Source organism: Bombyx mandarina, chromosome 20 (assembly GCF_030267445.1).
Source record: "Bombyx mandarina strain Sakado chromosome 20, ASM3026744v2".
In the NCBI taxonomy this organism is placed as follows: domain Eukaryota; kingdom Metazoa; phylum Arthropoda; class Insecta; order Lepidoptera; family Bombycidae; genus Bombyx; species Bombyx mandarina.
The window spans coordinates 7,917,479-7,942,238 of record NC_143226.1 but is presented as its reverse complement, the minus strand read 5'-3'; the positions used below and the strand labels follow the sequence as shown (position 1 = coordinate 7,942,238).

Genomic DNA, 24,760 nt, shown 5'->3' with positions numbered 1-24,760 from the left:
ACCGTCGCTCATGGACATCAGCAATTCCAGGGGCAGAGCCAAGCCGCTGCCTACCGTTTAATACTCTCCACAAACCTTGTTTGAAGAAGGACAAGTCATAGCGCTCGAGAAACACTGTGGAGGGGAACTCATTCCAAAGCCGCATGGTACGTGGCAAAAAAGATCTCTGGGAACGCACTGTGGATGAGCGCATTGGCTCCAGTAAGTATGGATCAAATCAAATCAAATAAAAAAAATTTTTATTCAACATAAATGAAAGTACATACTTGTTGAACGTCAAAAGAACTACCGCCAATTCACAAGATCAACTCTACTCCAGTGGCGGGAGGTGCGATAGTAAAAACGAGATGATGGAATCATCTCAAATAATTTCTTAGAGCACTCCCCATGGAACATACGGTACAAAACATAACCTAAATATAGCCTGATATTGACCATCGATAGCTTACAGGTGCCATGACGAATTGTGAGGTCTCATAGATAAGTACTACCATCCTCATTCGCGAAGCAGCTGCTCTTGAGTTGTTAGGTCTCTCTTGGAGGCGCTCGGGTAGCTGTTAGCAAATCCCACCCCTCTGGCTGAGTCCGGGCTCGCCCACCTGTCCTTGTGAAACTGGAAAGGCCTCAGGCCCACCATAAAGCTCAATCATTAAAAAAAAACTACCATCTTGCCCATGCGTTCCTTAAGTAATAAATAAACATAAAATATCAATTAACTGGGATAATACCTAATTTGGATATCTCGAAAAATAAAACACATACATTTGCATTATTTTAATTTGGAACTAGATTTAATCCGTATATTTACAGTAATATATAAATTAATTATTAAATTATTAGCTATCAATACCCCTAGTTTCCTACGTTACGGTAACTGAATTCACTAGTATGAGTTATTCACTAGTATTGAGTAGGTGTGCACCTCTCAGTCTTGATCCAGATCGGATTGTGTCTTACGTACTTTTGAATTCAACTAGTGATTTGAGACATTAAATACTCACTGCTCCGTACTAGAATATTCATTTATGGCTAAGTTTCCTACAACTAATTGCAATAACACTACAATAACAATAGATCTTCATGTTATAAAATCATTCACTGAGAATTTTACTCTGCAGGTGTATGTATGTACCTTAAATAATGTTAAACATTTTAATCGGGTGACCAAGATGATTACGGCGTATCAAATTGTCGATATAAAAAATCATGGTGCGTCTGTAGTTTTAGAAATGCGAGGACATCTTTATACCTTTTAAGCTGAAACTCTAGACAACAGCAGGTTGCAATATAGTAGCAACCCGTTCGTTCACAATACGCCCCCAAGTGGATACAAGATTTAAACGAAGTACGAATTAATTTCCGAATACTTTTCTTCGTCTTTCGACTCTGAAGTGTCTGTTAAAACTCTTTCCGTTTCGTAATCTAAAGAATTTAATAATTCCATTTGCTTTTTGACCATTATCTGTTCAATGCTCTTCGTTTTCTTCTCTTCCTCCTTTATCTCTTTTGTTATTCCACTTACATTGTCTTCTACTACCTTCGTGGATCGAGTAGATACTGGAGTGTCTGTACTAGTAGAGCTTTCAATTTTATTTTTTTCACTCCTAACTTCTCTGATTTCTTTGTCATTATCACCGAACCAATCTAGTTTTGACATATTAATACTTTGAGTGGCATCAATAATTTCGTCGTCAGAAGCTGCTTTTCTTATTCCTTGATCACTGGTAGTTATTTCCGTAGATGTATTAAATATAACATCTTTATCGGCTATGTACACATCATATTTTTGATCATCATTATTACTAATTTCAAAATTAATCATTTGAAGTTTAGAAGAATCTGGATTTAACCTTATACTGTTGGTTGTGTGAATTGTATTTTCGGTTGTAGATGTAATTTTGGTATCATTTTTTACCTTTTTTACTCTCCTGTTAAATACATATTTATCGTCATAGTCTCTGTCGTCATCATCTTCACTTGCTTCTACATTGTCGGTCGTCGAAACAATCGTTTTTTTCTCTTCGCTTTCCACGTATTTAGAATCTGTTTCTGATTTCAATACGCTATCTTCTGTAAGTTTATCAAGTTTTACACTATTAGGAAACGCATTAGTGTCAATAGAAACGTCTTCGAGAACCTTCTTTTTTGTCGTTTTTATATCCGGTGTGTTTCTAATAGCATCTAGAAGCAGATCTATACCATCGTCCGCTGAAAATAAAGTTAAATTTCCATTATATTATTTTGATACAAAAGGTTTCTTTACGGTCTATTGAAATAATTTGCGAAATGTTGTGAAAGTTTAGCGTCTGGGTAATTCTTGCGTGATTTTTTCCGGCCATGAACGTTATTGCTCAGATCTCGGTATTTAATGTCAATAATATAACTGAGAAAGTGACCTATATTATTAAATTTAAAGTAATGAAAAAGTAAATCACCTATATTAACTGAGAAGGGATCAGGTAAAGGTTGTATATTTTTTTGCTGTTTAACGATCAATTTATTTTAATAATTTCACAATTTTAAACTTAACTAACGCCACTTGGAATTTAATGAAGAGGAGACTAGTATCGTGGATGTCACGAGATGATTATCCTTAGACGAATATGAAATGCAGTTCATGTCGGTCGTGCAAGTTTCTCGCTATCTTAACGCAGGCGTTTGAAAGCACAAACCATCCGGCACTTTGCGGAGTGTAGTTTTTTATTGCCCTTGTAGGCATACGGCCCATCTGACGGTAAGTGGTCACCATCGTTCATGGACGTCAGCAATGCCGGGAGCACAGCCAAACCGCTGCCTATCTCAAGATGAACGACACTTACAGTGTAGTATAGTAATATCAAGTAGACCATTGTACAGGAATGATATCGTATAATAAAAATCCTCAAATTAAAATGTGTAAGTACATACATATATGAGTCTTCATAGTAAGTAGGATGCGGAGTGCCTACCAGTATAGTGTTTACATAAATTTATTAATTACTAGCGATCCGCCCTCGCTTCGCTTCGAAAACTATAATTTATTATTGATTTCTCCACTATTTAATGGATGTTATTGTTGTTATATTATTGGATTGTTGTTGATTCTATGATTGAATTGTTATTATACATATAAACCTTCCTCTTGAATCACTCTATCTATTAAAAAAAACAGCATCAAAATCCGTTGCGTAGTTTTAAAGATTTAAGCATACATAGGTATATAGGGACAGAGAAAGCGACTTTGTTTTATACTATGTAGTGATGATAATACAAGTATGTTTTAATTACGGAATGTCATTCCCTAATCACGACGGCTAGTCCTGAATATGTATTAAAATACACATTTTGTTATTTGCTTAAAAATTGATAACTGTCGCTCGATCCTAGTTATCCTAGATCCTATCATAATATTCCTCTGTAACTACATACGCGTGGTAAAATCAACACATCTTGACATTTAACATTAAAGTCTCGATTGCTTTTTACATTGAATATAACAGCCTCCTGCTTTGTTCAAACCTGCAAGCAAGTTGGTGACAGGAGAGAACACTAAACAGGAGAACAGAATTAAGAAGCTTTCTAGGAAAATAAGTGCGACGATGGATGATAATTAAATAATAGCATGAAATAACTAATAATAGCATGAAATAGAAGAAGCCGTTGTATTCTAATTAATAACCCTAAAGACCGTTGTCATTTAGATTCTCTGACCTCAAAAGACCTAGTAGTAGTAGAGTACTAGAGTAGGCAACGCACTGGCGTAAACGCTGGTGACCGTGGGCGGCGGTGAATCACTTACCATCAGGTGACCCGCCTTGCTCGTTTGCCTCTTAGTTGCTATAAAAAAAAAACCTCTAAGCTTGTTCTATTGCTACTACTTCACTTGATTTGCAAAGACATATAAAGGGCATTGCTATGCCATCTAATGTCATAAAAATTAAGTAATCGATTTACCTGGATTCGAATCTAAGCGGTAATTCTGCTTCAACAAGAACTCCATTACCGTTAATAAGTATTCCACTGCATCGTCTCTTCTCACGTCTCTTTTACTCCTTAGCTTTATTCTACCTTCCAAACTGGTGAGCTTCTCTAAAATCTCACTGATATTATTAGTTTTATTCACATTTCGGACTCTTGGTAAATTGTCAAAGGTCGATAGTTTACGTTTGACGCTTTGTTTTTTGTTCACATTTTCAATTGTTTTTATGATCTTGTACATTTTCTTGACAAACGAATTGTGAATTAAGTCGTATGCTCGTAATAAGCCTTTGAATGCATCAAACATATTGTCATCTTTGTTTTTCTTGTATCTATCATTGATGACTTTGTTCCTGGGCTTAACAATCGCCTTATTTGTTTCGGTGGATTGTTGTTTACTTTTTCTTACAATAACAATAATATCTTGTAATATTTTTGCAAATTTGCCGACAGATTTTACGAACAGCTGCGTATTCATTTTAATATAATCTACCTGCGTTTTTTCTGTTTGCGTCAGATTGTAATCAGCGACGTCTATATTACCATTTAGTATTAAATTTAATGTGTGAAAATCATTAACTTTAGTTTTTGAATTTGTTGTTTTATTTGGAATATTCATCAATTTTAAAAGACCTTTTATAATCTCGATTGTCCTTAATATATTAGCTATTTCTATATTAAGTTGTATCACTTTTATATTTACTAGTCTTTTCTGGTTTTTATCAAAGTTGCAAGGTCCAAACTCTTGGCATATTATTTTTAAAGTATTACCTCTTTCATCATATTTTTTTACTTTTTTTGATATAATTTTATTGAATAATCTTTTTATTTGTTTAATAAATATATGTTTCTTTAATTTCGGTTTAACAGTTGATGCATTACTAGTGATGTGATTCAAAATGCTTTTAAATTTATTTTGAAGATTTTTTATTTTGTCTATTGCAGTAATTTGTGTTTCGTCTCTTTTGTTCTTCGATGTCTTTATTACTTTTTTAATATTATTTTTCTTCTCCTTAATTCTTCTCACAAATTTTTTTACCTTTGTTACCTTTCTTTTATTGGTATTCGCATCGGTATAATTTGCTTTAGTTTTATTAGAATTATTACCGAAATTGTCAAATTTTATTAATTCCAATTTCAATAGTTTTCTGTTGCCTTTATAAAATTTAATTTGTGGCCAATCTTTGAATTTTAAATCATTAGCATTACGTAAAGCATCATCCATAGATTCTAGAGACTGATTTCTGAAAGTATGCGGCTTTGTTTCATTATAGAATACTGCAGTCAGATTTATTTTCGTCTCATTGTTATTGAGAATTTCAGCTGTTTCGTTAATGGTTTGACTATTATTTTCAAGATAGTAGGAGTAGTATGGTGAATGTGTCGATATTAGTAATGCTTCTTCTGTTATAACATGGGTACTTGCATTTAACAAACTCTCTATTTGAGAAACATTTTCCATATTAGTGGTAATATCTGAAATATATTAATAAGTATTTTCATTGAAGTTCAAGTGTCTATGCTGTTCGGAGTTGAAGACGCCGACTATCCTTGGACATGATTTTTTTAAATAATCCAGGGTTCTAGCTTACAAATAGTCACTACTCAAGTATTAATACTCACAAATAGGGTAATTATGCACAATATGACATAAGTATTTGGACTTACGATCTTGAACCATTGTTCTGAAAATACCAACCTGTACTGAAACCCAAAGACTCCGTAACGTCCACAGTCTTTCCTACTTCACGTTTGTGTCTTGTCAGTGTTTTGTCTTTGTTAATATCAGCTTCAATTCGTTCTGCTTCTATCGCTTTGAGTATCAGTGATGAATTGCCTTTCTTCACGTCATTTCTTATAAAATGTTGCACGGCTTCTAAGACTTTTCTGATAGCTTCCTGAGCGAATTGTGATGTACTTGATAACGTTATTTGTGGATTTGTGGAGGACTTAGTGTCTCTGCCGGTTGGTTTTGGTTTGACTGAGTTGTTTTTGATGATTTTCTTTACAGGTTTCTGTGACGCGACAAATTTATTGGTTTTCTGTAATTTGGCGCTATTAGGCGGCTGACGTTTTAGTCGGTTAATGTTTCGTCTTTTTGTGGTTTGAAGTTTTTTAATCGAAGGTTTTTCGGTTACTGGTTTATTTGGTGCTGGTTTCTTTGTTGTTGGCTTTTTAGTTTTTGGCTTAACTGTGGTTACAGGAGTGGTTTTTATGGGCATTTTCCTGATGACAGTTCTTCGGAATGAGCCACCTCGTTTCTTGGGTTTCTTTGTAGTACCTATGAAAATTATACAATTTATTACTATCTAACTATATAGCATTTTGTATCCTTATTCAACTTCAAAATATATGAATGCGGAAAAAATATGTTTAGTGCTGTCGCTAACAACATGCACATTTTGATATTAATTTTCATTCAATTAACTTTTTTAATATTAATCATAATAATTAGCATAGGAACAGCAATACAAATAATCGACGTATTTATTTTAATGTCTTAAAAAAGTGCCAGGTTTTCTTATTTAAATATATAAAAAAAGTTGTGTTGAAATATAATTATAATCTAACTCTCTTTCTCTAACTTTCTTTTCCCTTACCCATTTGCTGGCAGCCTAAGCCTGAGAGAATTTGCAAACACTAGCCCTCGCAAGAGCAGCTCTTCGCTTAATCTACCACCGGATCGGAATCGCGACCCATTCAGAAGATCTAGCGAGAAACTCAGTGGGTATTTTCAGCTTCCTTCGAAACAAGGGCTACTTACGTTCAGGACAATAGCTCAATACTCTGCAGTCCCAATGCCCGTTGGCGTCGCAGTCGCAGACGGTACAACCGATGCACCAATCAACTGGATTACAGGAAAAAATGCGTTGCAAATTGTATAAATAATTAAAGCACAATGTTGCATGCTAAAGCATGAATATTACCGATTAATTGAGTGCATATATAGCTCTGTACAAGCCAATAGGTTACAGACTGAAGATACTTGCCCTGCAAAGTATCTCCGGTTTCCAGTGTAGGTTTAAAAATGAAAAACCTATTGAGTTTTAGTTGAACCGATGCCCTAAAGTTGAAGCGTACATTTGCCTTTACTTCTCTTAATCAATTATTTTTTTGCCGATCATCACATGGCCGTTAAATTTAGTGTACAGAGATTGTTTTTTTTGGTATGTTTTAAATCGACTATCGTTTATAACCGATTTATTTTTCGTGTTTCGTTCTGTTTTTGGTCGATCCCAAAATGTGAAGATGGATTGATTTATTCCAATATAATACTCGCTTTCCTAAATTTATGAATTACTAACGCGAAGATGTTCTAATTTGACTTTATGTCGTAGCGTCGAAAATCGATATTCAATTGTTTGACGAACGAGCACACCGTTTAAAAACTTAATTAAACATTGTTTTGACTGTTTAACTGGCCAAACAGAAATTAGAATTGATTGAGAAAGTATCCTGTGTACTCTTAACATTACATCTTCTACCTATACCCATCCAAAGGCGCTATCAGCACTCTGTCCATCCACCCCTCTATCATCAGCGGATCACAATAGGTGTTGAGAGCTAAGTTCGAAAATCAGGTCTGGGATGCAAAATCGGCTAAGATCTTATGCATTCATTCTTTGTAATAGACAAATTTCCATACATTTTAAAATTATTAGTGTAGTACAACTAGAGGTCCGTTTACCTGGAGGACAGCCATCGCTGAAGCTGGATTCATACGGCTTACATTGCTCCGGTAACCTTTTGTTGAAAACTGAAATAGAAAATCAATAGCCTATTCAATTCAAGTCAAGTACTTACAGTTTACTTAAGTAACATGTGCTGCTACGTCTTTTGTATCTTTCACTACTTGACGGACTAATTCATGAGAAATCGGAGACCAAATATTATGTAAACCATGTTTATTATTAACATGCTAATAGAAAGGCCGCCCTCATCTTCTTTGTACCATCATACCTAAATCTCACCACCGAAGTTGAGTTTACCAGTTGTAGTGATGTTTTTAGTTGTTTTAAAATACGGAACGATTCTATCAGCAGCACAAAATCTAATCTCATATCTCATCTGATTCTCATCATCAGTCAACATAGTTTAATATTATAATACTAAAATCTCACAATGCTTGTATTGACAGTCAACCATAAAAGCAATTATAGTATTTACTTCGAGCGAGCTTCAGTATATGTCTAAAGCTGATCACCTCGTTGGACAAGTGGTTATCGACCACTGACCCACGGAAACCATATGCCTGACCCAAGTCGATATCTTTGTTGAGGCAGCTTGATTTTAGTCTAGTATAATAATAGACTTGTTAAGTGTTTCCGGTACCAATAACTAAGGAGAACAACATACCTAAGGCCCATTGATTTTGAAACGTTTACAGCTTAATAATAGTAGAAGTGGCCCAGGTTGGGGGATAGCACGCAACGGTAGAGTACCGCTGCCGCGGCGCAATCACGCACTGCCGTTTTTTCCAATATGAGACAGTGGATGTAACACAACATTGAGACTTCAACCTTGTGTCTCAAATACAGTATGACGTCCACGTTGTGATGTCGTTGGTAATCGCTTAACAACAAATGGAAAAGATGACCTATAAAAAAAAGGTGTGTGTATTTCGCACGCGGCTCCTACAAAAGCGAATCTTATCTAATCTATTTTTTTTATTGCCTATGTAGGCAGACTAGTGTGTGGCCCACCTAATGGTGAGTGGTCATCGTCGCTCATGGACGTCAGCAATGCCAGGGGCAGAGCCAAGTCGCTGCCTACCGCTTAATACTGTCCACAAGCCTCGTTTGAAGAAGGGCATGTCATAGCGCTCGAGAAACACCGTGGAGGGGAGCTCATTCCAAAGCCGGATGGTACGTGGCAAAAAAAATCTCTGTAAATGCACTGTGGATGAACGCAGTGGCTTCATGTAGTATGGAATAACTCTACTCCGATGACGGGCGGTACGATAGTAAAAACGAGATGATGGTATCATCTCAATCAATTACAATATCTTACTATCTCGCAGACTAAATCCTTTAGATGTATATACCTAACTTTTTTTATTGTATCTTCCTTGTAATCAAGTTGTATCGTTTCATTCCGTTTCATTCAGTTTCAAATCTCAACGGCGCCAAAGAAGTTTCAATTAAAAAATGTGGACTTCATATACTCACGATCCCTGGTAGCATCACGAAAGAATATGTCTCCTAAGGCAAGACCACGGCGCACCCTTGTACCTCTGAACATAAAAAATAAGGATAACAATAACAAGAATAAAAAATAAACAGCATAAAAAATATTAATGCCGCTACTCAGGCTAAGGTCGAAATATCAATCACATTTCATAGCGTCTACCCGAGACTTTAAGACAAAAACACCTAACACTATGTGAACCGTGAACTGTATCAACAATGCCAAAAAACAGTGTAATTAAAATTCCTAGGCTTGTGTCTTGATATGGGCAGAAACATCCATCGTCTCGTAATAGATTTATATTGTGTTCGGGTCATACACCAGATGACTGCAGTTGCTAGTGGCCAGATGGCGTCTCGTTTCCAAAGGTCGTTGAACATCGGGTATGCCATGGGATCGTTTACCCAACGACACTAATTTATGAAAACTGCAACGCTGTGTTTTGTTGAAAAGTTGGGCTAGATTATTCTAGCCCAACTTTTCAACAAAACCCACAACTTGGAGTGATTTGGTCCAACTAAAGCCGGACCATGTTCACTGAAATTCAAGTTTGATTAAACTGCTAAAACTAGGTGATCCAAAATACCGCTTTCCGATCCCATGAAAGTGGTAGCTTTCAGCGTCACATCTTCTATTCTCTCTTCGCCAGCATGCAGCCGTGCCATTACCCTGACAGAAGCAGAGGAAGCATGGTCCAGGGTCCAGATAATTTGACGGTAGTTCTCGTTTGAAATAGTAGCCAACATCGGGACAGGAATCTGTTTGTTTGATCGTATAGTTTGTGTCTGACAGGTACTCTAAAAGCAGAATGAAGATTATTTGGTTATTTATTATAGCCTTTTATCACCAAGAAGTTGTGTTCTTCAGTAAATAGACAGAAGTTTTTTTTTTTTTTTTTGGTTACTTAGGTGGGTGGACGAGCTCATGGCCCACCTGGCTCATGGCACCTGCAACAGATACCGCCATCTACCTTAAGATATAAGTTCTAGTTACAACAACTGCCCCCTCCTTCAAACCAAAACACATTACTGTTTCACGGCAGAAACAGGCAGGGTGGTGGCACCTACCCGTGCGGACTCACAAAGGGTTCCTACCACCAGTAATTACGCAAATTATAATTTTGCAGGTTTGATGTTTACTACGCGATGTTATTCCTTCAACGTGGAAGTCAATCGTGAGCATTCGTTAAGTACGTATTTCCTTTAAAAAATTGGTACTTGGCACCGGGATCCAAACACCGGTGCATTGCTAGATACGATTGCACCGGATGTCTTATCCTTTAAGGTACGACGACTTCAAGCTCTCACAGCCCGTCTATCTATACTAATATATAAATCTACAGTGGTTTTTTCGGATGTTCCGTTATGACTACTGAACCGTCCGATTGACTTGGAACTTGGTATCCATGTAGAAAATACATGTACTTAATGGATAGGCTCATATTTATATGAGTGTTGGACTCTCTACACCAGTTGCGGGGGCGTTAATGATGAGAATCTTTGTGAGGGTGAGAAATAATAATGTTAATTTTAAATGCCCAGCGAAGCGGACGGGTACAGCTAGTTTATTATAAAAATGGTATCTGAAACAGTATTTTAAGCCCCGTATAGTGGATACAAGTGAGCAGGGTATCTTAACTGTTAGGTCACGAACGCATAACTTGATAACAAACCGGACACGCTCTGTATTACAATGACGCCCAATGGTCGGGCTTGTACTCACCAGCAGTCACCAGAGCTGGTACCAAGAGGGCCAGCACCAGCATGTTGAGTCACCGTCCTGTCACTGCGCCAGGCGAACGCTAACGTAATCACCGAATAGCCGGCGCGTGTTTACTAACATTCTGATTTTTGCTGGTTTGTTGCAGGGACGGATTCAGAGAAATTATGGGGGACGTTATACGCATCAACATACTTTACAATAATATGATATCCAGTAGTAACCAGTTTTATCAGCCCTCTGTTTTAGTACTTCTAGTTGCCACAATGCAATCGTGCGAAAGTGGTAAAAGGTACCCCATGTCTCCTTGTCTCAAGCTTCCAATAATCAATGAACACATGATGTACATCAACTTCAGCGAGTTGACACTATCTCGGTGAAGAAGATGGCAGAGCATGAGAGAGAAATCTCTTTTCTTATCATAATAATTCGCGACCGACGAGCCGGAAGCAGGAGGAGAACTTAGTCCCAGCTCCACAGCTAACATTAACGTGCAGAGGGAGTTGATGTTAAAGATCCTCCTCTTGGTGATTTAAGGCATTACGAACCGGCAGGCTGAGTCGCCTGTTACGACACACGCGCAACAACACAGGGTAGTTTTATCTTACACGGACCTCTTCATCTTACTTGGTCTCTTTATTGCTGAAGGTCGTGTCTAGCTTGAAGTGTTGATCGCTCAATGCACTCTGCTTCTCCACGTCGACGGTCTTTATAGCGTCAGTTATTGGCAGTGGTATGTGAGAAACCAGTGTTCTTAGTGCAAGATATTTAACGTTTTCAATACAGTAAAAGTTAACTTAAATTTGTATGGAGTTGGAACGTTTGCCTACGTTTGCCGCTAGGGGCGCTGTTTCAACTGCATACAAATTTGGGCGAACTTTAACGCTATCGAGAACGTAAAAAAACTCGCACTAAGCACACAGTACACCATAGCAAAGGAGTTTGTATAATTTTTTCTCTAATTGTAAAGCACTGCAGTCGCTGACGCGTCGGAAGTTAGTTCAATTGACCCCCAAATTATACCTTAAGTGCATTGTATATCCCGAAACATTTGAATTCAGTAAACATTGTCGATTGTTGAGAAACAGTACACACGGAGACGCCATGTTCGTGTGGGTCAGCTTACTTGTCGGCGTGATCGGCACTTCCGGTGAGAATGAGAATTATTTGTGTATATACGGTGGCTTCCTTGGATTGTTTACTGCTTTCATGGCTCAGACAGATATACAACTCGGTTTTGTCGCGAACACTATCTCGTCTATCATCTTGTTCGAAAAATTATTAAATTACCAATATTCTTCATTGGGCGTGCAATGTAATACAACCAGGTTGGGTGATGTTGTATTTCTCGACATTAAAGTCGGATTTACTTTTTTCAATATCTTTTTACTTAATATGGATCTTGCGAATTTTTTGTCTTGGGCTTTCTTGGACCGCTAAACATTTTTTTAGACGAACTCTTTAAAGACATTAGAACATTGGAACTGCTTATCCCGCAGGCGGGTACCAATTTCTCTAATGAAATACGTACTTAACCAATGTTCACGATTGTCTTCCACAGTGAAGAAATAACATGGTGTAAAATCAAACACGCAAAATTATAATTTTGTTTAATTACTGGTGGTAGGACCTCTTGTGAGTCCGCACGGGTAGGTACCACCGCCCCGCCTATTTCTGCCGTGAAGCAGTAATGCGTTTCGGTTCGAAGGGCGGGGCAGCCGTTGTAACTATACTGAGACCTTAGAACTGATATATCAAGTTGGGCGGCGCATTTACGTGGTAGATGTCTATGTGCTCCAGTATCCACTTAACACCAGGAGGGCTGTGAGCTCGTTCACTCATCTAAGCAATAAACTTTTTTATAAAAAATGGGTGACGGTAACCACTCACCATCAGGTGGGCCGTGTGGTCGTCTGCCTACAAGGGCAATAAAAAAAAAATAAAAAAAACATTTCACAGCTCTCCCTGCGCGTGACATGCTTATTAAGCATTACAAAGTTGTCATTCATCCACATATACCTAAGAGATATGAATATGATGGTTAGATTCTGCATAGCCTAAAGTAACAGGTAAACGCTTAGAACGTTCTAATTTCTGAAAAGATTTAAATTTGTTTATCATTTTAAGGAGTCTTGTGCGTATTCGGATAAACTTGCCCGGTTTTGTTTGAAAAATGAGGAAATAACGGGTCTGCCAGTACTTATATTCTTCGGAAATTCGGATTTCCTTCTTTTCCCGATATGTAGCTTAAGTTATCTTCTTCCAGCATCACAATTCCACTACGAAGCTACCCCCACCCGAAGAGTACAGGAAGTCTGCAGGATTTGCTATGAAGACGACTGCTTTCCCATAGACCGGACCCCATGCGAATACTTCACCCAAGTCGATGATGTTTTGGAGAAATACGATGCTGGTGGTTTTGGAAGCGGCAGCGAGGTGGATGTGGCTTTGGCCGATGTAATGGAAAGCGGTAAAATAAGTATATAATTCGTAGACGACTTGGCAAGTTGTCTACATAAGCTATGGCATATTTATGAATGAAGGTCCTCTTGTTCAGTTTCTGAACGTCAAAATGTCAGCGAGCGATCTCCGCCATGACACCAATTGTCTTTCAAATTCAGGCGCCAAGAGCAACGCATCAATTTTATAGTTCTCTTATATAAAGGCGGTAAATTGTAATATAATTCAATAAATATCCCAAACAGTAAATACAGAACACGCTCGATTCTCACAAGGCAACACCTGTTAATGTTCCAGATAAATCCAGCAGCCAAGCTTTACAGCTAACATTTACTGGTGGTAGGACCTCTTGTGAGTTCGCGCGGGTAGGTACCACCACCCTGCCTATTTCAGCCGTGAAGTAGTAATGCGTTTCGGTTTGAAGTGTGGGGCAGCCGTTGTAACTATACTTCAGACCTTAAAACTTATATCTTAAGGTGGGTGGCGCATTGACGTTGTAGATGTCTATGGGCTCCAGTAACCACTTAACACCAGCTGGGCTGTGAGCTTGTCCACCAATATAAGCAATAAAAAAAAATACGATGGTAATGCAATTAAAACTTAGACCTGACGTGACGCGTATAGCGTAACCAGCTTCTTGCTATGTAGGAGTCGAGTCAAGTGGAATCAAGCTTTTCTGTGCAAAGATCGGTTCCGCGTTATACAATTCAATTGAGACCTCAACTTCATCTCAAGATGAATTCACCTTGTGTACACTATGAGTTCCAGTAACCACGCCATTAGCTTCGTAGGAAACTGAATATCCACAGACACAATGCTAAACATAGTCTTGGACTACAAAAATATGTTTCCGATGATTGACTGATTAATCTTGGAAGCTGTAGTTGCCACCGGTAAACAAGTCCTGGGAACACACACTCTCACGTAGGCACGTACTAGTAACCACAACATAACATTACTGTGCCATTGTTTCAGCGTCAACATTCGATACTGATTGCATTCCACTTGTATCAAAGTATACAGATTGCACGAAAGGTAATTTATTTCAAAATCTATTTATGGAAATTTCTTAGCAAATTGGTACAGCGTGAAATTTTAATTAACGACACTTCTAGCCCTTATTTTATGTATATTTTTACACCGCGCTCAATGGTTCGTCATATATAAAGTAGTTAATTAAAAATGTATGTGTAATTTATGAGTATTGTTTTGCCTTGTATATGGCACCAGTTTCTTCTTATCGGCCTGGAATATCAAACTTTGAATACTTGTAAAGGAAGTTTTATTTTTCACATCAGAACCAACCAATTGGCTTCGCAATACTATTTTTGTTATATTAAAATATGGTAAACAAGATATTTCACTATTTTTTTTCATAATGATAATTAAAACACCCTAGCAGCCAACGCATCTACTAGATCCATTTTTATCGCAGTATATTCTGTAATTGAAACAAACAAACAAAAACACAAAACTTACAAATTTCGCCCGCATAAGAAGCGATAATAAAATTAGCTTATTCTTTTCCCCAGAAAACATATGCACCGGTTGCAAGTCGTGCACTTGTGATGGACGAGGTCAGTGGAACTGCTCAACGAGGTCGCGATGCAAGCCTGACCTCAAGGTCAACGTGGACCGACAAGTTTTGCTGTCAGTCATAGATGCAATGACAAATTGTAAGCTGTAGCAAAATATTAAGTAGTTTCAATACGATTTAACACCCAGAATGGAGGAGTACCAGACTCTTTGGACTGAAACCTATTCAGCGAAAGATCTCTCATCTACATTCTCTGGCCCATCTCCCAGTTACCTGGGGTCGACAACATGTTTTTTCCTTCCATACTCCTCTATCATATTCTTCGCTCACTTCCCTTCTTACACATATCATCTTTCACGCAGTCCATCCATTTTTTCTTAAGTCTAAAGCCTTTCACATTCATAGTTAAAACTCTCTTAACAACCTCGTTGTCATTTCGGTGAAAGATCTCTGTATAGTCCAAAATCGACCCATAGCATCTCCTTAACAAATACCAGTACATTTTTTTGAGTAAAAAATACGCTTCGGATTCGAAGAGCTCCGTGGTTTTTAATACGAAATCGACGTAATGAATGTATGACTATGTTGCAGCTGTCAACATGCCGAGAATGAAACGTTCAACAGATCAATCTCGAGATGAACTGAATAATACAAAAAGCGTTTACCAAGAAATAACTGAATGGCTGTACGGACTCTCGACTGACGCTGAGAAAAATATCAGCACAGTTAATGGTAAAGGATTGAGTGATCAAAACGATCTAAACGATTCGTTAATTTTCGGTGAGTAAGATGATGATAGCCCTCGATAAGTCCCATCAGCTGTGAGCTTGAGAACAAACGTTTTAAAGTCATTTGGCTCAATTATTTAGCCACTCAAACCACCAGCCGCGCAATTCTTATAAACGTCCATGTGATATATTTTTAATAAAGAATATGATGTTATCATCGGGAGAGTGGGATGAAGTTGTTCCCGAGACACAAAAAGTCTAAAAGTAAATACAGCCACATCAGCCCTGCACAATGACCGCCAACTAACTAAAGTTATCTCTCCAGAAACCACTACATCTCCGGGATCGTTGACAACCACAAAATTCACAGATGACTATCTAGCTTTCGATTACGTCCTAAATAGCGTCGCGGTGGACTTAGCAAACAATAACAGGCGAAAAATTCTAGAAGGCCATCAAGAAAAAGATTTCAATTACATGGATTTTGATGATACTACAAATGTATCTGAAATTGTGAATAAAATTGAAGATAATGAGGTAACTACTGTTACAAATAAAGTGATTGTTGACTTGCTTGACTTCGCAAAAGGAAATCAAGATTTTAATGTTTCTAGAGGTAGGTGTTTTGATCTGTGCATTTGATTTTAACTAACAAAATAAAACGAAATTTTTAATCTAATAAAAAATATTATTTGGTCTTTATTTTCAGGATTCAAAAACCAAATAAACGTCTTGGATCCTATTGAATTAGACACCTACAATCCTGGCCTCGAAAAACTCAACATTATTAAACGGAACCCAAATGAAAACATATCGCTATTGACTAACAACAACGATAACAAAACGTATACAGTTGACGAATTACAAAGCAATGTGTTAAAACCTTTAATCAATATCATAAATGAGAAAAGTAAAGAACTCCAGGATTTGATAACCGTCAAAGATAGTATTCAGAAGTTTACTAAATTCGATTCTAAATCTGACGTAAACATAACGAGCACAAACTCGACTGTCTCTATTTATAAATTAGAAATTATGGATGATCTATCGACAGAGAGTTATCCTCGGAGAAGTGATAAGAATAAGCTTGAAAATTTGTTAGAAAAATTAAAACGAGACGTATACGAAGTGGTGAGGGACTTTATATTGATAAAAAAAATTAATACAAAAGAATTGCCAAAAGAATTAAAGTTTTTATACACTGCCATGAAACGTTTTATCAGCATGGAAAAATCTAATAAACTAAACTTAAAACTAACTAGAAAATTCATAAATAATAGTGACCTTTATTTAAATTTCGTTAAAAATGTAACTAATATATTTGAAATGATAATTCGAAATCAGAGTGGATTAATTACACTTAATAATTTGAGCCGTGGAACATTTAAACTATTATCTAGGCTTGTTAACGATTACTATGTCGATGATCTAGCAAAACTAGGTATAACAGTCGATACACCTCATTATAATCTAACCAACGAACTACAAACTGTTGGATTCAAATGGAATCGATTAGCAGAAGATCTTCAAAATAGTTCAATATATGACAGAAATTATGCTTTAAAATTATTACATTTAGCTGTTATGAATGACATCGGTAAAATGAGTGATGCCTTAGCTTTGATCACTTTTGCGGGCAGCCGAAGAATGGTACCAATAGACGATCGCATAGGTAATGACCTAATAGATAATATAACTCAAGACTTAATGTCAATAAACGAAAAAATCAAGACAGTTTTAAAACTTCACATGAAAAAGCCCAAAAATAGAATCATTGAAAATAATAATAAAAATAATAAATCTATAAAAAACATCAAAAAACAATCATTGATGATGAAGTTGAAGAATATCTTAAGAACTTCGAAAGCAGACATTAAAAAATTACTGAAAAAGAAAGTGCCTAAAGCCGATATAGTTAAGGAAATAGCAAAGAAACGATTACACGAAATGACAAGAAGAAGAATGGAAGAATTAGAAGACACTATGAGGAAATGGCAGAGTAATTTGAACATCATCCCTAGGGATAAAAGATCTGCAAAGAAATTTAAAGTTAAGAAACGGATAAAGAGTATTATACCTAGATATTTAAGAGGCAAAGTTGATCCAGCGCTAGCTAAGAAATCGGAAAATGTTAAAATAAAAGAAGAAAAAATCATACTAAGTAAGTTGTATACTATATTGTGTTCGCTAATTACACCACAACAATTCTACGCGACAAACATGCATGATGGTGTATCTTCACACCCACGTTTTAGTAAAATTATGATCTATTTTCCTTTTGAAAATATATTACTACTATAGCCCACATACAAAGCATAAGCGGTACTTTTCTTACCTTTTTATTTTTGAAACTATTAAAAAAAACTTGAACCGAAATCAAAATAATTGCGTTAATAAAGTTGAATGTATAATAAAATATATTAATTACAGATAAACAAAAATCGACTCGATGAATTTTAAGCGTACAGCCCTAGAAACATAAAGCAAGTAATGCAGACGAAATGAAACAATATACATATAAATTACGATATGGATTTTTTTTGTCCATGAAAATTATCTTTAATGTAATAAAAGGTAATTTGTCGAATTTCCAAATAAATAGCCCTTAACTTTATGTTTCGCATCTTTTTTACCATCATCATCGGCCTTTATCTCTCCACGGCTGGATGTAGGCCTCTACCACAGTCCGCCACAATGAATGGTCCTCCACATCCAATCTTCTCCAGCATATCGCCGTAAATCGGTATCGGTACACCGTGCGGGGAACGCCTAACGCTGCACTTGCGCTTTTATTTACCTGTCGGCGCAAATATGACTATTTACCTACTGATCATCAACTAATTACTCTGATAAGAAATTGATGTTAAACAGTCCCTTTTATTGTAATTTCAATACTTTAAAATCTTGAAAACACGCTCACGTGTTTAATACTTGTAAACACGCTGACGTGTACGAAGTCCTATAAATACGGCCGTGCTGTCTAGCGTTTATTCAAATCAGTTCCGATCGCAACGCTGTTGAGCCCGGACGCGTTTTCCTGAAAAATTGTCGCTGCTGTCGCGATTGTGTGTCTAGTTTGCACGACATCGTCGTTGTCGCTTTGATCGCGACCTTGTTTTGCATTCCGGACGCTCTGTCGCTGGCATCGCGACCTTGATTCAGAAAAGCGTATTTCGAGTTCGTAGTTCTGCAATCGAAAACGACAACTCATTATCATTCATTCATTCCATTTATTATATTTAATTATCTTATTCGGCGTGCAAAACAGTCTTTTTAAAGACTAAAACCCCGCTGCGATCACCGCTTGTTGTGGCACTCACAACCCAGTGGGGTCCCCACCTTCCCAACTTCCACCCCAATCCCCAGCCGCCTGCCGTTTTCACGGCAAAGGCACTCCCCCCCCTTGTTGCTGGTAAAGCGCAGGGGGTGAACTCCGACTCAGGGGACTCGCCTTTCGGCGAGTGTGCCTTAAGTCCCGGGGACGCCCCCCCCGGGCAAACCAAGATGTGCGACGAAGACGACCCCGCGATGTTCGCGAAGTTTGTCCGGGAATTCTGCCCGGACATAGTATCGAAGTTCCGGGCCTATAAGGCCAACCTGAAAGCGTCCCACGTACCGGTCGCCGCCGCCGCGATTATCCCCGACTCGCCGATGTCGCCCCCCACCCCCGCGCCCGCGTCGATCGCGTCATGCGCGGCATCGAGCTCCGGCTCCGACTCCGAGTCGGAAATGGAGTTCGAGTCGGCCGCCAGCCCCGAACCCGGACCCTCGGATGGGTTCCAAACCGTCACGCGCGGCAAAAAACGCGCCCGTGCCGTGGAACCGTCCACGGCGCCAAAACAGCCTAAGGCCGCGAACGCGTCGCGTCCTAAAGTCGTGGTCACACCCGACTCCCCTCGCCGCGCAACTCCGTCGCCGAAACCCGTGCCCGTCAACAAAATCGTCGCGCCCCCGCCCGTAATCCTACGTGAAAAATCCGCGTGGAACCGGGTATCCCAGGCCCTTACGGCCAACAAAATCAACTATTCCCAAGCGCGTAATCTTGCGCACGGGATTCAAATAAAGGTCGCAACGCCGGGCGACCATAGGGCCCTCACTTCTTACCTCCGAAAGGAGAGCATAGGATACCACACCTATGCACTCCAGGAGGACCGCGAGCTCCGCGTAGTAATACGCGGAGTACCAAAAGAGCTCGACGTCGAGCTAATCAAGGAAGACCTAATCAGGCAAACGTACCCAATCAAAAGTGTGCACCGTATGCACAGCGGGCGCGATAAATTCGCGTATAACATGGTTCTCGTCGCGTTGGAACCAACCGCCGAAGGCAAACGAATTGCCTCAAGCCTCCGCACCGTTTGCGGGTTATCAGGGGTCACCGTCGAGGCCCCACACAAAAAAGGCACTCCCGGTCAGTGCCATAGGTGCCAACTGTATGGCCACTCCGCGCGCAACTGCCACGCGCGTCCGCGGTGCGTAAAGTGCCTCGGTGACCACGCGACAGCCGACTGTTCGCGGGTCAAAGAGACCGCGACCGAACCGCCGAGCTGTGTGCTCTGCCAGAAGCAGGGCCACACAGCCAACTACCGCGGATGCCCCAAGGCCCCGCGGAAGCGTCTGGCCAACGCGCCATCTAAAACCGTCGGCCCAAAGACTTCGGCGCCCCGCGCGCCGAAACCTGCCTTCGTGCCGGCACCGGTGCCCACCGTCTCCGCGTGGGCAAAACCGCTGCCGCTCACGTTGGCAGGGAAACCACCGGCACCCCAGCCCCTGCTCGCGCCGCGCCCCGCCCTCGCGCCCGGTCCCGCGCCTCGCCCCGGCCCCGCGCGGCCTGCCATAAACGACTTTTCAATCGTGCGTGATTATATCGCCGCGATAAATATAGATCGCATGCGCTCGTTCGCCGACGCCATGCGCAGGGCAGTCACGGCCGATGACCGCCTATACGCGACGTTCGACCATATGGACGTCATCGAGTCCGTCCAGCGAACGCTGGCTTGATTACCGGTAATCAATGGCCAACAACGGTAGGGTAAAACCGCGTTCCTTAAAGTTAGCATTTTATAATGCTAACGGACTCGCGCGTCAGCGCGATCAAGTTTATGAGTTTCTTCGCGACAATCTCATCGACATCCTTCTGGTGCAGGAGACCTTCCTAAAGCCCTCGCGTCGCGACCCCAAAGTCGCGAATTACGTCATGGTTAGGAATGACAGACTCTCCACCCGTAAGGGCGGGACTGTCATTTACTATAGGAGGGCCCTGCACTGCGTCCCTCTCGATACTCCCTCGCTCTTACACATCGAGGCGTCAGTGTGCCGCATCGCGCTGACGGGACACCAGCCGATCGTCATCGCATCCGTATATCTCCCTCCTGACAAACCCCTCCTGAGCAGTGACCTCGAGACACTGCTCGGTATGGGGGACGCGGTCATTCTGGCAGGCGATTTAAATTGCCACCACACTAGGTGGAACTGCCATCGCACGAATGTGAACGGTAGGCGTCTCGACGCGTTCATAGACGACCTCACATTCGAAATATTCAACCCCCCGACCCCCACGTGCTATCCGTACAACGCCGCGCGTCGTCCGAGCACAATAGATCTGGCACTGCTGAGGAACGTAACTCTGCGCTTGCGCTCCATCGAGGCAATGTCAGAACTCGACTCAGACCACCGACCTGTCGTCATGCAGCTCGGTCGCCCACTCAACCGCGAACCAGATACGAGGACCATGGTGGATTGGAAGAAGCTGGGCACGTGCTTAGCTGACACCGCTCCACCAATCCTCCCTTGCGGCCCGGATTCAACTCCATCCCCCGAGGATATCGTCGAATCCATAAACATCTTCACTGATCACGTCTCGACGGCGATCATAAGATCCTCGAAACAAGTCGATGTGGAGGACTGCTTCCACCGCATCAGACTTTCCCCCGATCTTAGGGACCTCGTTAGAATCAGAAACGCGGCAATCCGGGCCTACGATCGATATCCCACGGATTCAAACCGGACTCGGATGCGTCGCTTACAGCGGGAGGTCAAATCCCGCTTAAGCGACGCCCGAAACGAAAACTGGGATAGTTATTTAGAAGAACTCGCGCCCACTCACCAAGCATATTGGCGACTAGCTAGGACCCTCAAGTCCGAAACTATCGTCACTATGCCGCCTCTCGTACGCCCCTCAGGCCAACCACCGGCTTACGATGACGATGACAAGGCAGAGTTGCTGGCCGATGCACTGCAAGAACAGTGCACCACCAGCACTCAACACGCGGACCCCGAACACACCGAGTTCGTCGACAGGGAGGTCGAGCGCAGAGCTTCCCTGCCGCCCTCGGACGCGTTACCCCCCATTACCACTTCCGAGGTTAAGGAGGCGATCGATAGCCTACAACCACGGAAAGCTCCCGGCTCCGACGGCATCCGCAACCGCGCGCTAAAACTGTTACCAGCCCAACTGATAACGATGTTGGCCACAATATTAAATGCTGCTATGACGAACTGCATCTTTCCCGCGGCGTGGAAAGAAGCGGACGTTATCGGCATACACAAGCCGGGCAAACCGAATAACGAAACCGCGAGTTACCGCCCCATCAGTCTCCTCCCGGCGATAGGCAAATTATACGAACGGCTCCTTCGTAAACGCCTCTGGGATTTCGTATCCGCGAATAAAATTCTTATAGACGAGCAGTTTGGATTCCGCGCCAGACACTCGTGCGTCCATCAAGTGCACCGCCTCACGGAGCACATCTTACTAGGGCTGAACAGGCGGAAACCCATTCCGACAGGAGCCCTCTTCTTCGATATAGCGAAGGCGTTCGACAAAGTCTGGCACAACGGTTTGATATTCAAACTGTATAACATGGGAGTGCCAGACAGACTCGTGCTCATCATACGAGACTACTTGTCGAACCGTTCGTTCCGATATCGAGTCGAGGGAACGCGTTCCCGGCCCCGTCACGTTACAGCCGGAGTCCCGCAAGGCTCCGCCCTCTCCCCGTTACTATTCAGTTTGTATATCAACGATATACCCCGGTCTCCGGAGACCCATCTGGCGCTCTTCGCCGATGGCACCGCCATCTACTACTCGTGTAGGAAGAAGGCGTTGCTTCATCGACGACTTCAGACCGCAGCTACCACCATGGGACAGTGGTTCCGGAAGTGGCGCATCGACATTAACCCCACGAAAAGCACAGCGGTGCTCTTCAAAAGGGGTCGCCCTCCGAACACCACGCTGAGCATCCCCCTCCCGACTAGGCGCGTCAATACCCCCGCCCCCGCCGTTCGCCCAATCACGATGTTCGACCAGCCCATACCGTGGGCCCCGAAGGTCAAATATTTAGGCGTCACCCTCGACAGTAGGATGACATTCCGCCCCCACATTAAGACGGTACGCGACCGTGCCGCCTTCATTCTAGGACGTCTCTACCCGATGATATGTAGGCGAAGTAAAATGTCCCTTAGAAATAAGGTGACACTCTACAAAACTTGCATACGCCCCGTCATGACTTATGCAAGTGTAGTGTTCGCTCACGCGGCCCGCATACACTTAAAATCCTTCCAAATTATTCAATCCCGTTTTTGCAGGATAGCCGTCGGAGCCCCGTGGTTCGTCAGGAACGTCGACCTCCATGACGACCTGGACTTAGAGTCCATCAGTAAGTATCTGCAGTCGGCGTCCATGCGCCACTTCGATAAAGCGGCACGACACGAGAACCCTCTCATCGTGGCCGCCGGTAACTACATTCCCGATCCTGCGGACAGAATGGAAAGCAGTCGACGTCGCCCAAAACACGTCATCTCGGATCCTCCCGATCCACTAACGGTGCTTTTAGGTACTTCAAGCACCGGTCACCGTTCTCGTCGAACCCGTCGCTTGCGACGAAGGGCTCGACGAGTAAACTAACTCTCAGACACAGCCCACTGAGTTTCTCGCCGGATCTTCTCAGTGGGTCGCGTTTCCGATCCGGTGGTAGATTCTGCGAAGCACGGCTCTTGCTAGGGTTCGTGTTAGCAACATCGTCAGGTTGAGCCCCGTGAGCTCACCTACTAAAGTTAGGGTTACGCTGACATAGCCTCTCAAGGCTCTCAGCTTAGGTAGGAAAAAAAAAAAAAAAAAAAAAAAAAAAAAAAAAGCGTTTATTCATTCGTGTCCGAGCCGTAGTACAGTACGGATCTCTCTGTAACGTTGTTATGCTTCTCGTGCAATATACGCAGTTCTCGTGAAGTTTTGTTTTGGAAGCCCAAATATGAGTCATCATCGAGAACTTAATGACCGTGACGTCAACAATGCTGACGTCACACTTTTTAAAAACATTCCTTCAGCGTTTCTCCTCCGTCATCAGAAGTGGGATCACATGCCGCCTCCGCTCAGCAACAACCTGGAGACCATTTAACCATATCGGCGGAAGAAGACTACCCCCCAGCAACAGCCGATGAGCCTATACATCTACTTCACAAATCAGCATGGTCGAGCAACAAAATCAACACTCAAAGATAAGTTTTTATTTTTGATTACTAAAATTCCACTACTTAAGTACCACAGTGTACGCCCACTACATAAGTACCACAGTGTACGCCCACTACATAAGTACCACAGTGTACGCCCACTACATAAGTACCACAGTGTACGCCCACTACATAAGTACCACAGTGTACGCCCACTACATAAGTACCACAGTGTACGCCCACTACATAAGTACCACAGTGTACGCCCACTACATAAGTACCACAGTGTACGCCCACTACATAAGTACCACAGTGTACGCCCACTACATAAGTACCACAGTGTACGCCACAACATCACACTACACAACATCCTTATCCGAACACCTTAAATAAATCTACGAGAACCGCCGAGAACTCTACGAGAACCGCCGAGAACTCTACGAGAACCGCCGAGAACTCTACGAGAACCGCCGAGAACTCTACGAGAACCCTACGATACCCTCCGAGAACCCTCGATACCCTCCGAGAACCCTACGATACCCTCCGAGAACCCTACGATACCCTCCGAGAACCCTACGATACCCTCCGAGAACCCTACGATACCCTCCGAGAACCCTACGATACCCTCCGAGAACCCTACGATACCCTCCGAGAACCCTACAATCAAATCGCATTAATAAGTCTCAAACCTACATAGTTACAAGTAACGCAAGTATAACAGATGCGCTAC

The 24,760-nt window shown here is 41.4% G+C and overlaps 2 protein-coding genes across 2 annotated transcripts; one reads left to right on the top strand and one right to left on the bottom strand.

The window, feature by feature from the left end:
- Positions 1-858: 858 nt before the first annotated feature.
- On the bottom strand, positions 859-11,039 carry LOC114249412 (uncharacterized). Its single transcript, XM_028182986.2, has 8 exons — positions 10,867-11,039; positions 9,731-9,941; positions 9,126-9,190; positions 7,646-7,714; positions 6,722-6,805; positions 5,657-6,238; positions 3,934-5,433; positions 859-2,208 (listed from the first exon to the last, which is right to left on the bottom strand). The coding sequence occupies exons 1-8, from the start codon at positions 10,907-10,909 to the stop codon at positions 1,337-1,339; spliced, it is 3,426 nt and encodes a 1,141-aa protein (XP_028038787.2). The 5' UTR covers positions 10,910-11,039; the 3' UTR covers positions 859-1,336.
- Positions 11,040-11,967: 928 nt separating this feature from the next.
- Positions 11,968-18,041, top strand: LOC114249463 (uncharacterized). Its single transcript, XM_089735760.1, has 8 exons — positions 11,968-12,102; positions 12,991-13,333; positions 14,299-14,358; positions 14,856-14,999; positions 15,452-15,640; positions 15,914-16,204; positions 16,298-17,749; positions 18,019-18,041. The coding sequence occupies exons 1-8, from the start codon at positions 11,968-11,970 to the stop codon at positions 18,039-18,041; spliced, it is 2,637 nt and encodes an 878-aa protein (XP_089591886.1).
- Positions 18,042-24,760: the final 6,719 nt, after the last annotated feature.

What these genes read in the sequence shown, in the direction of transcription:
- LOC114249412 (XM_028182986.2), bottom strand. Translation starts at nt 10,909, where the DNA reads ATGCTGGTGCTGGCCCTCTTGGTACCAGCTCTGGTGACTGCTG. An exon ending in ATTGAGCTATTGTCCTGAAC is followed by an intron (nt 6,239 to 6,721) that starts GTAAGTAGCCCT and finishes TAATTTTCATAG; the next exon opens with GTACTACAAAGAAACCCAAG. An exon ending in CCGCTTAGATTCGAATCCAG is followed by an intron (nt 2,209 to 3,933) that starts GTAAATCGATTA and finishes CTTTATTTTCAG; the next exon opens with CGGACGATGGTATAGATCTG.
- LOC114249463 (XM_089735760.1), top strand. Translation starts at nt 11,968, where the DNA reads ATGTTCGTGTGGGTCAGCTTACTTGTCGGCGTGATCGGCACTTCCGGT. An exon ending in GTATACAGATTGCACGAAAG is followed by an intron (nt 14,359 to 14,855) that starts GTAATTTATTTC and finishes TCTTTTCCCCAG; the next exon opens with AAAACATATGCACCGGTTGC. An exon ending in CATAGATGCAATGACAAATT is followed by an intron (nt 15,000 to 15,451) that starts GTAAGCTGTAGC and finishes ACTATGTTGCAG; the next exon opens with CTGTCAACATGCCGAGAATG.